We start from the raw sequence: 12,496 nt of genomic DNA on the forward strand, positions 1-12,496 counted from the left end.
AGTAAATTAAACACTTAACATGTTTCTTAATATTAATGATAGATGTGAGTTGTGTGTGCAGTTTCATAATTTGTTCCATTGGCATGTAGCATAGTCTTTTTAATCACTGTGCCTTTTGCACTTCCCCAAATCTCCAGTGTATAAGAAACATTTCTCTATATAACAAAGACAACTATGTGTTCAGTAAAACTTTCCAGTCATTCAGAACGTTCTACAATTTTATCTCTGTCTTCAGAAAAATGATTTTAGGCATGGTATGAATGTTGGTAGAAAAATAACATTGGCATATTTTTTGTACTTTTGCTATCTCTGGAGTAGGAGGCTTTCTCTATGGATGAACATGGAGCAAACTCTTCCATTATTTGTTTTAAAATTTCATTAATTCCATTAATTAAAAAAATTACATCTTGTAAAAATTGTACCAAGAAAATAGTCTTCCCATTCTCTCAGAAGAAAAAATACACAAAATGTTCACTGCAGCAGTGTTTATATGGTAAAAAAGGCAACCAACGTAAAAGTTCAATCATAGAATCAAGAAAATCATGTTAGACACTCTCTTTGGAATACACTATAACCATTAAAATGATAAAATGTGGTGAACATTGCATAGTTACCTGAAAAAAATAATACATCAGGTAGAATTTAAAAAGCTGAATGTAAATTTTCATCTATATTAACATGACACATATGTCTAAACAAGGTATGTGTATGCATGGGAACTGAAAAAGAGCCAGGAATAGTAAACATAGATAAGTTGTTAACAGTGTGTGTGTATGTGTGTGTGTGTGTATATATATATATATATACACATATATATATATATATACGTGTATATATATATGTATATAAATGTATATATACGTGTATGTGTGTGTGTATATATATATATATATATATGGTGTGTGTGTGTGTATTTTAAAAGTTTCTGTTGTTACTGTTATGAAAGTGTTTTATTTGTTAATGAATTTTAAAGTTTCCATGTAACCACATTTCCCGTTACCAACTGCTTATCATAATGGGCTATAATTAATGCATTGTTTTATCGTATTTAGCCTTTGGTGTTGAACTCCAGCAGTGTTCATGGGCTGTTAAGTTTTATGACTCTATAATGACAGAACATCTTCTTAAAGCCTAACTGACCTTCAAATAGTGAAAAGATTTGTTTAGATTCTCTGCTATTAAAGAATAAATAATACATCCATTCACTCAATAGGGGGATTTACTTGGGCAAATCAAACATGTAAGAGAGAATTATCAGTATGTTCATCATCTGTTCGATATCACATAGATGAAATGGGTGCTAAATACCACATATAAACTTGACAAAATAGGTAAACAATTAATTAGAATAGGTATTGCTTCTGTCACAAATTTTAATTGAATTTAGCACATTCAAGATTAGTTCAATGAAACTTAGTATTTTCAGCATTTTATCCTCTGACAATGGCATTATTCGAAACCTAGCTCATATACAAATGTTATAAGTTGTTCTAACACTGCAGCTCTCTGTGCAAGGACAGAGAACTGTAGGAATTGATTTATTAGTATGCTTTTTTTGACCAAGACAGAAAACAACATGTCATCATGTGGTGGCAAACAGAATAATGGCCCCAGAAAGATGCCCACATCCTAATCCCTGGAATCCATTAATACGTTACCTTCCGTGGCATAAGAGACTTGAAGATGTCATTAAGTTAAAGATCCCGAGATGAAAAGATTGTCCTGAGTTATTTGAGTAGGCAGAATATACACAAAAGTCATTATAAAAGGAAGGCAAGAGCATCATGGAAGAAGATCTGAGGACAGAAGTATAATCCAGAGGACAGAAAATTGAAAGTACTGTTGTAGGAAAAACTACGTTCTTGTCACATTACAGGAATGATTAGGCTCACAGACAATTTGAAGGGCGAGGGGAGATATAATTTATTGGGCAAAAAAGAAAAGGGAAAATAAAAACAACACAGAAAAGTGAGATGAAGTCCTGCTAACGGGCTCTCCATTTCACTGAATCCCAGGTTACCACACAAGAATGGGAGGGGCCAGGCTCCCCCAGCTCCTGCAAATAGCATGAACTTTCATGACTCCATCCCATTCTCTCAGTGTGAAGGCCAGTTAGAAATTATCCAGGGACCCCTTTATAGTTGGCTGTCTCATTCCCTGCTCTAAAGAAGTGCATCTAACTGCCATTATAAGAAGGATAAGAATAAGGATGAAGACCAATCTTAACTGCTTCCTGCTGACAGGGGGCGCTGTTTTGAGGAAACAGCAGTCAGATCTCCCTCAGAGGTCTATTTAAGGGTCCCTGGCAGAGGGGACCATCATCCGAGGCTCCGGCTGCATGATCATTTGGAGTTTGATGGCCTGAACGCAAGAAGAGAAAAACTGGGTTATTTGAAAACGTATCAAAATGAAACAAAGGGGCGGTAAGGATAGCTCAAAAATCCTGATGCCTTTAACCATTTTGCATGGGGAGAGGGAGGCCAAAAGCCCGACTGGTTAATAAAAAACTTTTACCCCTTTGCCAGCATGTCAGGCTTCTGGTTCCCTTCCCCTGAGCCCAATCCTGAGCCGACCAGTTTAAGATTTGAGAAATTAACTTTTCCCAGTTTGGAGGATACTTTCAAGGGGAGTGTCCCATAGTATGGAGATACAATTACCTATCAGTGAAGAGAGGACAGAGAAGGAGAAAGAAGAAAAGGAGGCATTTTTAAAAGGGGTGCCAGGGGTTCAGGATGCATTCAAAAGGGTACAGACTGAAGATGCATGGCTACTCATCTAGAAAAAGGGGAGCAGGAATCCCTGGTTCACTTCTCTTCCTAGCAAATACGCAAGGTATGTGAGGGAGGGAAAGTGAAGCATTCCTCTTTCTGTCCTCCGTTCTTGCATCCCTGAGTCCCAGTGACCATGACAGGGTGTCTCTCATGGGTGCCAAAACAGCCTGCCCCCATGAAGCAGAGAGGGCCTAGAGAATAGGAATTATCTGCTCTCACCTATGCCTCTATCTCCCCTACTGTCAGTAGCTTTGGAGTTCCCTTAGACCTCATTTATGTCATGGATACTAGCATGACCGTTATCCGTGAAACAGGAGGCTTGGCTTAATTGGCAGGAATTAGCCATGCTTACCTGTGCTGTGCCTTTTAACCTCTGTTATTGTCTGCCTGGATCCTTTAGAGCCAGTTTTCTTTCCTAGGACTTTGACCTGAAGCTTAAAATTGAGTTTGGGACAAAAAAAAAAAAAAAAAAAAGTGTCTCAGTGGGGTTCCATGGACTCCTTATCATAAGCTAAATGCTAAGATGAAGCTGCGGAATTGAGTCCTTTCCTCCAACAAGGATGTATTGTGACATGCCCAGGCAACTGGTAGCTATAGTTTTGCTTGCTAAGATTTGGGTGCGGTGCTTGGCTTTGATTAGCTTCATTGGTCTTACTTTCCCAAAAAGGAAACCTCCAGGTGACGAGCATCCTATTTATTCTCATCACCTGGCAGGATTTGCAGGATAATTGCTCAGAACTATAATTTTGATCCAGATTTCTACATTAGCCATCCCCTTTTTTCCTTCTGAGCTGCAGCTGGAGATTGCTGGTTGATTCACAGGAACAAGCCGGGTTAGTCTAAAATGTAGGCAAAAACTGAAAAACAACTAACGGGCTTAGAATTTAATGACAAGTATATGATAAGTTTTCAGAAATACTTTCTCTCTCTCCAGTCTTCATTTATGTTAAAAAAATCATACTAGGACTGAGTTATTTGCAAAATAGACTTTAGTCTTGTACTTGGCCTGATTATTTGCATAAAGTGCAGCGAGAATAGCTATTTCTACATGAGCTTTTTAAATTGGTTTTGATAAAACTCGGTTCCACAAGGAATCTCAGATAAGACCTTTTTTTTTTTTTTTTTTTTTTTTTTTGAGACGGAGTCTCGCTCTGTCACCCAGGCTGGAGTGCAGTGGCGCAATCTCGGCTCACTGCATGCTCCGCCTCCCGGGTTCACGCCATTCACCTGCCTCAGCCTCTCCGAGTAGCTGGGACTACAGGCGCCCGCCACCACGCCCAGCTAATTTTTTGTATTTTTTTAGTAGAGACGGGGTTTCACCGTGGTCTCGATCTCCTGACCTTGTGATCCGCCCGCCTCGGCCTCCCAAAGTGCTGGGATTACAAGCGTGAGCCACCGCGCCCGGCCAGATAAGACCTTTTAAAGCCGAGTCCAGCCATGGGTTTGTATCCTCAAATACCTGGGACTTGGGTGATCCTCTCCTCTTAAGGTCCCAAGATAAACTTGGAGCTCCTGGGCCTGTTACAAAGTGATATTCTTTACTGACTACAGGTCAAGAATTCTGTAAAGGAACTGTATAGGAAAGGCTATGGGTCTAGTTCCCCCAGGGGACTTTTATCCGATCTGCATGTCAAGCTTGACTCCTTAAAGGGAAGCATACCCTTCTAGTCAAAGGCTTGGTAAAACAACTAGTTTCTCCAATTGCCTCCTTTTGCACTGATGCAAAGAACTCTGTTGCCACAAGTTAAGAATATTCACAGATAGTTTCCAAATTCTAGAGGAACCAGGCAGAGAGAAACAAACATGATCCAAATTTTGTTCACAGGAATACACCTTACTCAATTATTAAAGGCTGTAAATAGTTCAAAATAAGTAAATAAGTTTCCTTGACTCTGAAAAACAAAGCAAGGATCAGCATTATTCCAAGCAAAAGTCAAAAAGATTGCTTCAGCTTTCCGAGTTTAGTCTATTTCATTAACTCTTGTTCTGCTTGATATTCGTCAACATTTTAGCTCTTCATGAGTCCTGTATAGTTCTCCTTTATTCCAATGTCACAATCTCCAAAGTTATCAGAAACCTGTATTTGAAAGCACCTGTCAGAATTCTATAGCTTATTAAAAATCATTTTGAAAAGGATTAAAACAAGACAACAATTGTCCGTGAGTAACAAAATGTCCAGGGTAGTTGCAGTTAGATACACAATTGACAAAGAAGTTTGGTTATCTCTGTGGTTTACAATAACTTAACAACCTTAATCATGATTGACAGCATATATTTTAGACATTAGAATTTTAGAAATCGTGTACAATTTTGGAACATATATTGGTATTATTCATCAAAATATAAACTGAGGAATATTGAACACCATTTTGGTAATCCCATGTACCTAAACATGTCAAATAATCCTGTTTACCTCTCTTTTCTGGTAATCCAGGGGACCTTCTGAAGTATCTGAAAAGCCAGGTGTCAGGAAAGATAATTTTGAACCTGAAGTTTGATTTGGGGAAGCCTGTTAAATATGTTAAACATATGAAACATTTAATGTTATGAAATGAAATTCCAGATTATCATAAATTATTTATTTTACCAAAATGATGATTCAGAAACTTAAAAAAGCTAAAACCTTTTATAACCCTTTATCAATTATGCTGAAGAGCAGATTAGTGCCTGAGGAGTACCTTGTTCTGCTTTCATTTCAATGTTCAATTTACAGAAAAACCATATAATTATAATACCTTTTTGAAGTTAGGCAATATGTTTAAACATAGAATTTTTGGAAGGTTAATGTTTCCAATCCCTCCACCACTTCTTTAAACTTTTAGCTTTATCTTATCGAATTTAAAATAATCCATTAACTCCAGGCCAGAATTTACATTTTTATGCCTTCTTATAACCTTTTACTGAAAACACATTTTACCATTCTTACACACCTCACAGGTAAATCTATTTCCAGTAGTCTCAATTACATGTTATAATGGTAACTTTTAGCAATTTTTAACTTTAATGTAAAGCCTGGTAAGTTGTTTTGATTATGTGCTAGGTGCAGCCAAGGTTTGACTCCCTCCAGCATAATTCAGGGTGTGGTTAACTCCATATGTCCGCAGGCCTTACAGAGTTGAACACTTGTCAAAAACCAATAAGCAGTACCTGAAAACATTTAGCAAACCTTGCATCTCATCTGCATAATTTAGTTCACCTATTTACATTTTGATGACATCTGCTTTTTACCAATAAACTTTAAGGCTGTTTTTATTTTTTCTCAATGCTTTAAGTCGCATGAACTGAAAGGTACCACAGCTTTTATCTTCCCTTTAAAAAATATTTGATCCAAGTGCTTATCTTCCTTTAGGCCAATTAATTAGAGCTCTTTTTATAGACATCATACACACAACACATACATAACTACACAGACAGGCAGAAGAAAACGCAGTTGCCATAAGATCTTTAATCACGAGTAGAGGGATTTATCTGCTTTTATTTCCCGGGGTTTCATGAGGAAACCAGTGGGCTCTCCCCTGTCATGTGTGCATGAAAAGTGGCAAGGCAAAAATCAATTCAGTTGACTGAAAAAAAAAAAAAAAAAAAACCACACAAGAAAACCTTTTTCCAGCAAAACAAGGCCCAAGAATAGGATAACATAAAGGCCTTATAAATATAACTTGGATATCCACTTTTAATTAAGCCGAGCACTCCTTAAGAAAATCCTTTTAACTCCCTTATTATCCGACTTTAGCCACACCAAGCAGCCAATATTTCTGGCTTTCAAAGTTTACTAAAGGCTCAGAGAAAGAAAAATCCAAGGTGGTTCATCAAGGGGATGGGAATCAACTGATGGCAGAAGGTCATGCAGATATCAAACCAGAAAGGCCTCATTCCCTAAGCCAGGGTGAATCTGGGCCATAAGGAGAAAGGCAGGTAGAAGAAAAGCGGTTGCCATACAAAGCCTTGCTATGGGTTTACAGGCCACACCCCCAAGGAGCTAAAACAAGATGGAGGCCTGCCTGCCCCAAAGTTTGCTATGAACCATACAGAAAGACATGCAAAGCACACTAGATTGGCTACAGCTTAAGATCAGCCTCACAAGTCCTTTCTCACAATTAAAACGCTACAGAAAATATAAACAGTGATCTCCGTCATTCCTGGCCCAGCAAAGCATCTTCCATGAAAAACAAACAAACAAACAAAAACCTCATTTAAAAGTTAACTGCTGACAGGGCGGAGAAGAAAAGAGGATGCCTGGGGAAGAACCTCTTATTCTTAGGCAAATAGTTCCTCCACCCTGGAGGGAAGTTTAATTGCTGGAGGATGGAGCTGGACTCCCTGGCCAGGGGAGGTGGAGACTCTGGGGGCACATGATAGGGAATGCCAGCCAGCCTGCCACTGGGTACCCTCGGGCCATGAACCCCAGTCCTGGCCAGGAGGGGAGCAGGGAAGCTGTGTGGGCCTGCTGCCACTGGGGTGAGGTGGTGTGCAGTTTTCTCTACCCTAAGAAGAGGTCCAAGAAGAAAAAGGCTGAGAAGCAAAAGGAAAAAAAAAAAAGTGTTTTGATTTGCATGATACTCACCCTTCCTCAAGCCCTATGTTCTGGGCACCAAACGTGTTTTAGAAAAAAAACCGGGTTCTCGTCAAACAACAAGGAAAGATTAGGCTCACAGACACTTTGAAGGGTGAGAGGGAACGAAATTTATTGGGCAAAAAGAAAAAAGGAAAAACAATACAACAAAGTGAGATGAAATCCTGCTAACAGGCTTTCCACCCCACCTATTGAATCCCAGGTTACTACACTGGAACAGGAGGGGCCAGGCTCCTGCCCCCTGCAAAGGGCGTGAACTTCCGTAGCTCCACCTTGTTCTCCCAGTGTGCAGGCCAGTTGGAGATTTCTCCGGGTACCCCTTTGTACTTGGCTCTCTCAGTACTACACTGCTTCTGGCTTTGAAGATAGAAGAGGACATAAGATGTGGAATGTATTTTTTTTTTTTTTTTTTTTTGAGGTGGAGTCTCACTCTGTCGCCTAGGCTGGAGTGCAGTGGTGTGATCTTGGCTCATTGCACCCACCGCCTCCCGGGTTCAAGAGATTCTCCTGCCTCAGCCTCTCAAGTAGCTGGGACTACAGGCGCCCGCTACCAGACCTGGCTAATTTTTGTATTTTTAGTAGAGACGGGGTTTCACCATATTGGCCAGGCTGCTCTCGAACTCCTGACCTTGTGATCCTCCCGCCTCGGCCTCCGAAAGTGCTGGGATTACAGGCATGAGCCACCGCACCCGGCCTGTATGTGGTTTTTATAAACTGGATAAGGTAAGGAACTGGATTCTTCTGTGGAGCCTCCAGAAGGAACTCAGCCCTGTAGACAATTTGATTAGCCCAGTGAGACCCATTTCTAACGTCTGTCCTCCAGAATGGTAAGATAAGAAATTTGTGTTTTAAGGTGATAAGTTTTTGATAATTTGTTACATCAGCAGGAAGTATCAACTACAATGTTTCTGATAATGTGTCCCTGAAAAGCTCATGACGATCTCAGTTTTGAAGAGCAAATGGTACTTTATAAACATGCAGGGGGAGATTTACTATTTAAAAGAAGGTCACAAATAGATCCAATTATAACGCAAAGCATTTTTTTCTCATTATGAAAAGTCAACCCAATACTAATATGTTTTATATACTTATACTGTTCTTTGCCACATTTTCATAACACAGAAAATGTTAAAACACCTCAAGTAAAGCAATAAATTTTACAGAGACAGGATAGTAGAGTATGAGATTCTGGACTTTTAAGCCTGAGAATGTAGGTTTCATGTTTCAGAACTTCACAAGTAATTAGGATGTTAATGGTGGTGGTGGCTGCTGTTGTAGTTGCGGTTGCTGTTGTGTATGTGTATTTCTTGTATTTCTCTTTCGTAAGGAAGTCTTCTACCCTATGCACAGAAAGACTTGCCTAAGTTTGCTTCTAGCTCTTGAAACTTACCTGTGGCAGCTAAATTGCTAACAACCAACAAATCAGGATGAGGTGGGGCTGTGACGTGAATAAATGCCATTTAGAGACTCACTAGATTACTGGACAAAAGGCACGCTTTGGGAGCAGATCTGCTGATTAGAAAACATAGGTGGCTTTTTCTAGCAGTTAGAAAAAACTCGTTTTTCAAAGTAGCTTGAGGACATTTTCAACCCCTGACCTTTCCCATTATTCTCTAAGGAAAACAAATAAAAAATATTCCATGACTCTAGACTTCTACCTCACATTGCAATGAAGGTCAAAGTTTACTGCCACTTCAAGAAACTTTCTGAAAATAATCTTTGCCTAATGTATAAGAAGCAGCCTCCAATTTATGCTTTTGCTGCACTATAAAAAATGCAGTGAGAAGAATCTTGGAACATTCAGGAAGTACTTTTTATAGATTCTATTTTGTATAAAAAGTACACAGCATGTGGAGTCAAAATAGAAATTAGTAAAAGTGGGAAGCAAAGCAAACAAAGTTAAAAACCATTAAAATATTTAGTTATTTCATCAGTTATATTTTCTTCTATTGCACTTATTAATTGGGTTGTTAAACACATATCCGCAACTTCTCTTGAGCTAAAATTGGTTATTTACCTAATACTTCATTTTCTAGAATCTGAAAGTCAACACAGCGTATATCTTGATTCTTCAGGAATTCTCTTCAAGTAAATTGGTGAAAGTTGTTATTGTGCCTTCTATGTGCAGTGACTAAGCCAGTCACAGGGAAGTGAGAATCCCTGGAGAGAAAACGTTTGATGAATGTGTGCTGTGTGCCAAGCTGGTGATCTGAGAAAGGAACACGGAGTTCTAGACACTGACCTCATGCTGACTTGAGCATGTGACATGGCTCATTAGGGCAATATAGGAACATAACTTGGAGGTACAGATTGATATGATGGTATAAACAGAAAGAGCTGCCGGTGGCTGAACCTCTGATTCAGCTCCTGTAATATAGTACACATGTTCATTCGTTTCTACAAATGAAGATTTGTTGGCCTTCTCTTTGCCACTGGTAGAATATATCTCAGACTAACCAAGGTTATTATAATATTGCATCCTTTCTTTATTTTATTTATTTATTTTTTAGAGATGAGGTCTCCCTTTGGTACCCAGGCTAGTCTCAAACTCGTGGTCTCAAGAAATTATCCTGCCTCAGCTTCCTGAGTAGCTGAGACTACAGGGATATACTACTATTTTTAATTTTCAGCTTGACACTCTTCTATTATAATTTGTATATCAAGTTTTTTGAGGTATAATTTATATGTAATAAAATTATACATTTAATGTACCCATTTCAAGGATGCAGTTTGATGTTTTGACAAAATATATACAGTCACGTAGCCAACATCTCTACCAAGATTTAGAATATTTCCCATGACCTTCAAAATTATATCCTTCACCTTTGCAGTTGGTTATTCCTACCCCACAGTATTCAAGATCTACAGGTCTGCTTTTGGTCACCAAGAATGAGATTAAGTTTCCCAGAATGTCGTTTAAATGGAAATGAAATCAGACTATAGACTACTTGTGCCTGGTTTCTTTTGTTCACCTTAATGACTTAGAGATTTATCTAAGTGGTTGTGTGACCTGACAGTTTATTTTGTTTTTATTGCTGAGTAGTATTCCATCGTGTGAATAGATCCTCATTTGCTTATCCATTCACAAGTTGAAGGACATTTGAGATGTTTCCAGATTTTGGCTATTGTGAATAATGCTGCTATGAACATTCATACACAGGTATTTGTGTGGACATGTTTTCAGTAGAATTATTGGATCATATGGTAGGTGTATGTTTACTTTTACCTTTTTAAAAACAAAGTGCCAAATTGTTTTAAAAATGTATATATTATTTTTCTATCTCCCCAGCAATATATGAGAATTCCAAGTTTTTCTACAGTCTCACCAATACTTGCTTTTATCATTCTTGTTAATTTTAACGATTCTAGTGTGAATGTACTGGTGTCTGTTTTGGTTTTAATTGGGTTGTTTATGCTTTTATTATCTAGTTGTAGGTATTATTTATGTATTCTGGATAACAGTCTTTGCTAAATATATGTATTGTCAATATTTTTCCCAGTCTGTAACTTGCTTTTCTATTTTCTTAATGGTGAGAAATGACTGATTAATTTAGGTATTTGTCTGTTACAAACAAATCTAGGTAGAATGATTAATATTACTTTCAACCTCCCAATGTGGCAAAAGACCAAAAAAGCCTAAGACATTTAAATTTTGGACTAATGGATTTTAACTCAGTGACATTTTCAGAAACTCATGACAATGGTCAGGAATACATAGGTAATATTAATAGTTTTGACTTGACATAATGAACAAAATATTTTTTGCAAAAATATAGAATGAGAGATCTATACCTAGAGTACTATATTTTTGCAATTCTTTATCATCTGTTCACATAATTTTTAAATTGAAAAGATATGCTGATTTTTTATTCTAAATTTAGAGAATGTGTGTGTGTGTGTTTGTGTATTCAGGCATTAAGAATTCTATGTATTAACACACTCCAAAATACAGATTATCAAAGAGCTGTTTCATTTTCTTAGCATTTGAGGTATTATATGAAGTTAAGGCTGTGTTATTTAACACGTGGTTACATGAATACATATATAAAGAAGGGAATCATGCAGAGTTAAATGTGTTTCCATTAATAAACACATGCAGGTATAAGAAAAAATAAACACCTCAGAACAAACAAACAGAATGAAGAAACCTCATAACAAACAAACAGTGAGAATGAAGGCTGATTCTTGGTACCAGAATCTAAGAGGAAATTCCACTCCCTACAAGACCTATGGTAGTAACGGAACAGACCAACAAGTTAGGCAAAATAGCTGCATTAAGACACATCTTGATAAAAATTACATTATAAAGATAAATTAAAATATATATACATCTATTTAAAATAAAATCATGTTGTCTACAAATGTCAGACTGTCCTCAGACTTTTCCTGTGCACTCCTTAATATAGGAAAATAAGTGCTAAATATCTACATATTTTAAGGCACTGAGAAAACAGTAACCATTATGGAGTCTGCTAGCCTTCAGGGTGCATCTGGATATGGCTTGCAGAGTTAAGTGAGAAGCAGTGTTGGCCTTTTGGGAAAAAGTAAACATTTAGAAGTTTCTTACCCTATTAAGGAAGAAGGGCCCGGGGGCAGTAGAAATATAAATGACTATTCTGTAACTTGGGCATGTGGAAGTTTGAGCGTAAAGTTTTCATGCATTCCTGGGGATGAGTGAAGCAATCAAAACTAAGTAGTAAAAAAAGTACTCAAGTCATCTAAATAAATGTAAACTATTATTATCCAAATTTATTTTAAATATTAGGATGCTAAATACATTTTTTAAAGTGGGACTTCTATTCATAGAAAAATTGAAAACCAATATTCTACACAATGTTTGAAGAAAAGGGGCTGAGATCCAAGTACTTTAAATCTAGTAAAAATGATGTTCAAATATGAAGGCACAGTGTGGATAACATGGCCAAACCCCATTTCTACAAGAAACAAAATTACAAATATTAGCCGGGCATGGCGATGCATGCCTGTGGTCCCAGCTACTCATGAGGCTGAGGTGGAGGATCGTTGAACCCGAAGCAGTTGCAGTGATTCATGACGGATTGTCCACTGATCCAGCCTCAGGGACATCTCTCTCTCTCCCTTTTTCTTACTGTATATATATATAAAAATTAATATATATATTATATATTATATA

The 12,496-nt window shown here is 37.7% G+C and overlaps 1 protein-coding gene across 1 annotated transcript in view; it reads right to left on the bottom strand.

Moving 5' to 3' along the window:
- Window positions 1–2,292: 2,292 nt before the first annotated feature.
- Window positions 2,293–12,496, bottom strand: part of IL9R (interleukin 9 receptor) — a 72,860-nt gene continuing 62,656 nt past the window's right edge. Inside the window, exons 9-10 of the mRNA XM_058441367.1 lie at window positions 5,185–5,280; window positions 2,293–2,361 (exon numbers count right to left, since the gene is read on the bottom strand). Of these exons, the coding sequence (XP_058297350.1) occupies window positions 2,293–2,361; window positions 5,185–5,280 (165 nt within the window). The remainder of the gene's footprint in view (window positions 2,362–5,184; window positions 5,281–12,496) is intronic.

Source organism: Hylobates moloch, unplaced genomic scaffold (assembly GCF_009828535.3).
Source record: "Hylobates moloch isolate HMO894 unplaced genomic scaffold, HMol_V3 SCAFFOLD_7, whole genome shotgun sequence".
Classification (NCBI taxonomy): domain Eukaryota; kingdom Metazoa; phylum Chordata; class Mammalia; order Primates; family Hylobatidae; genus Hylobates; species Hylobates moloch.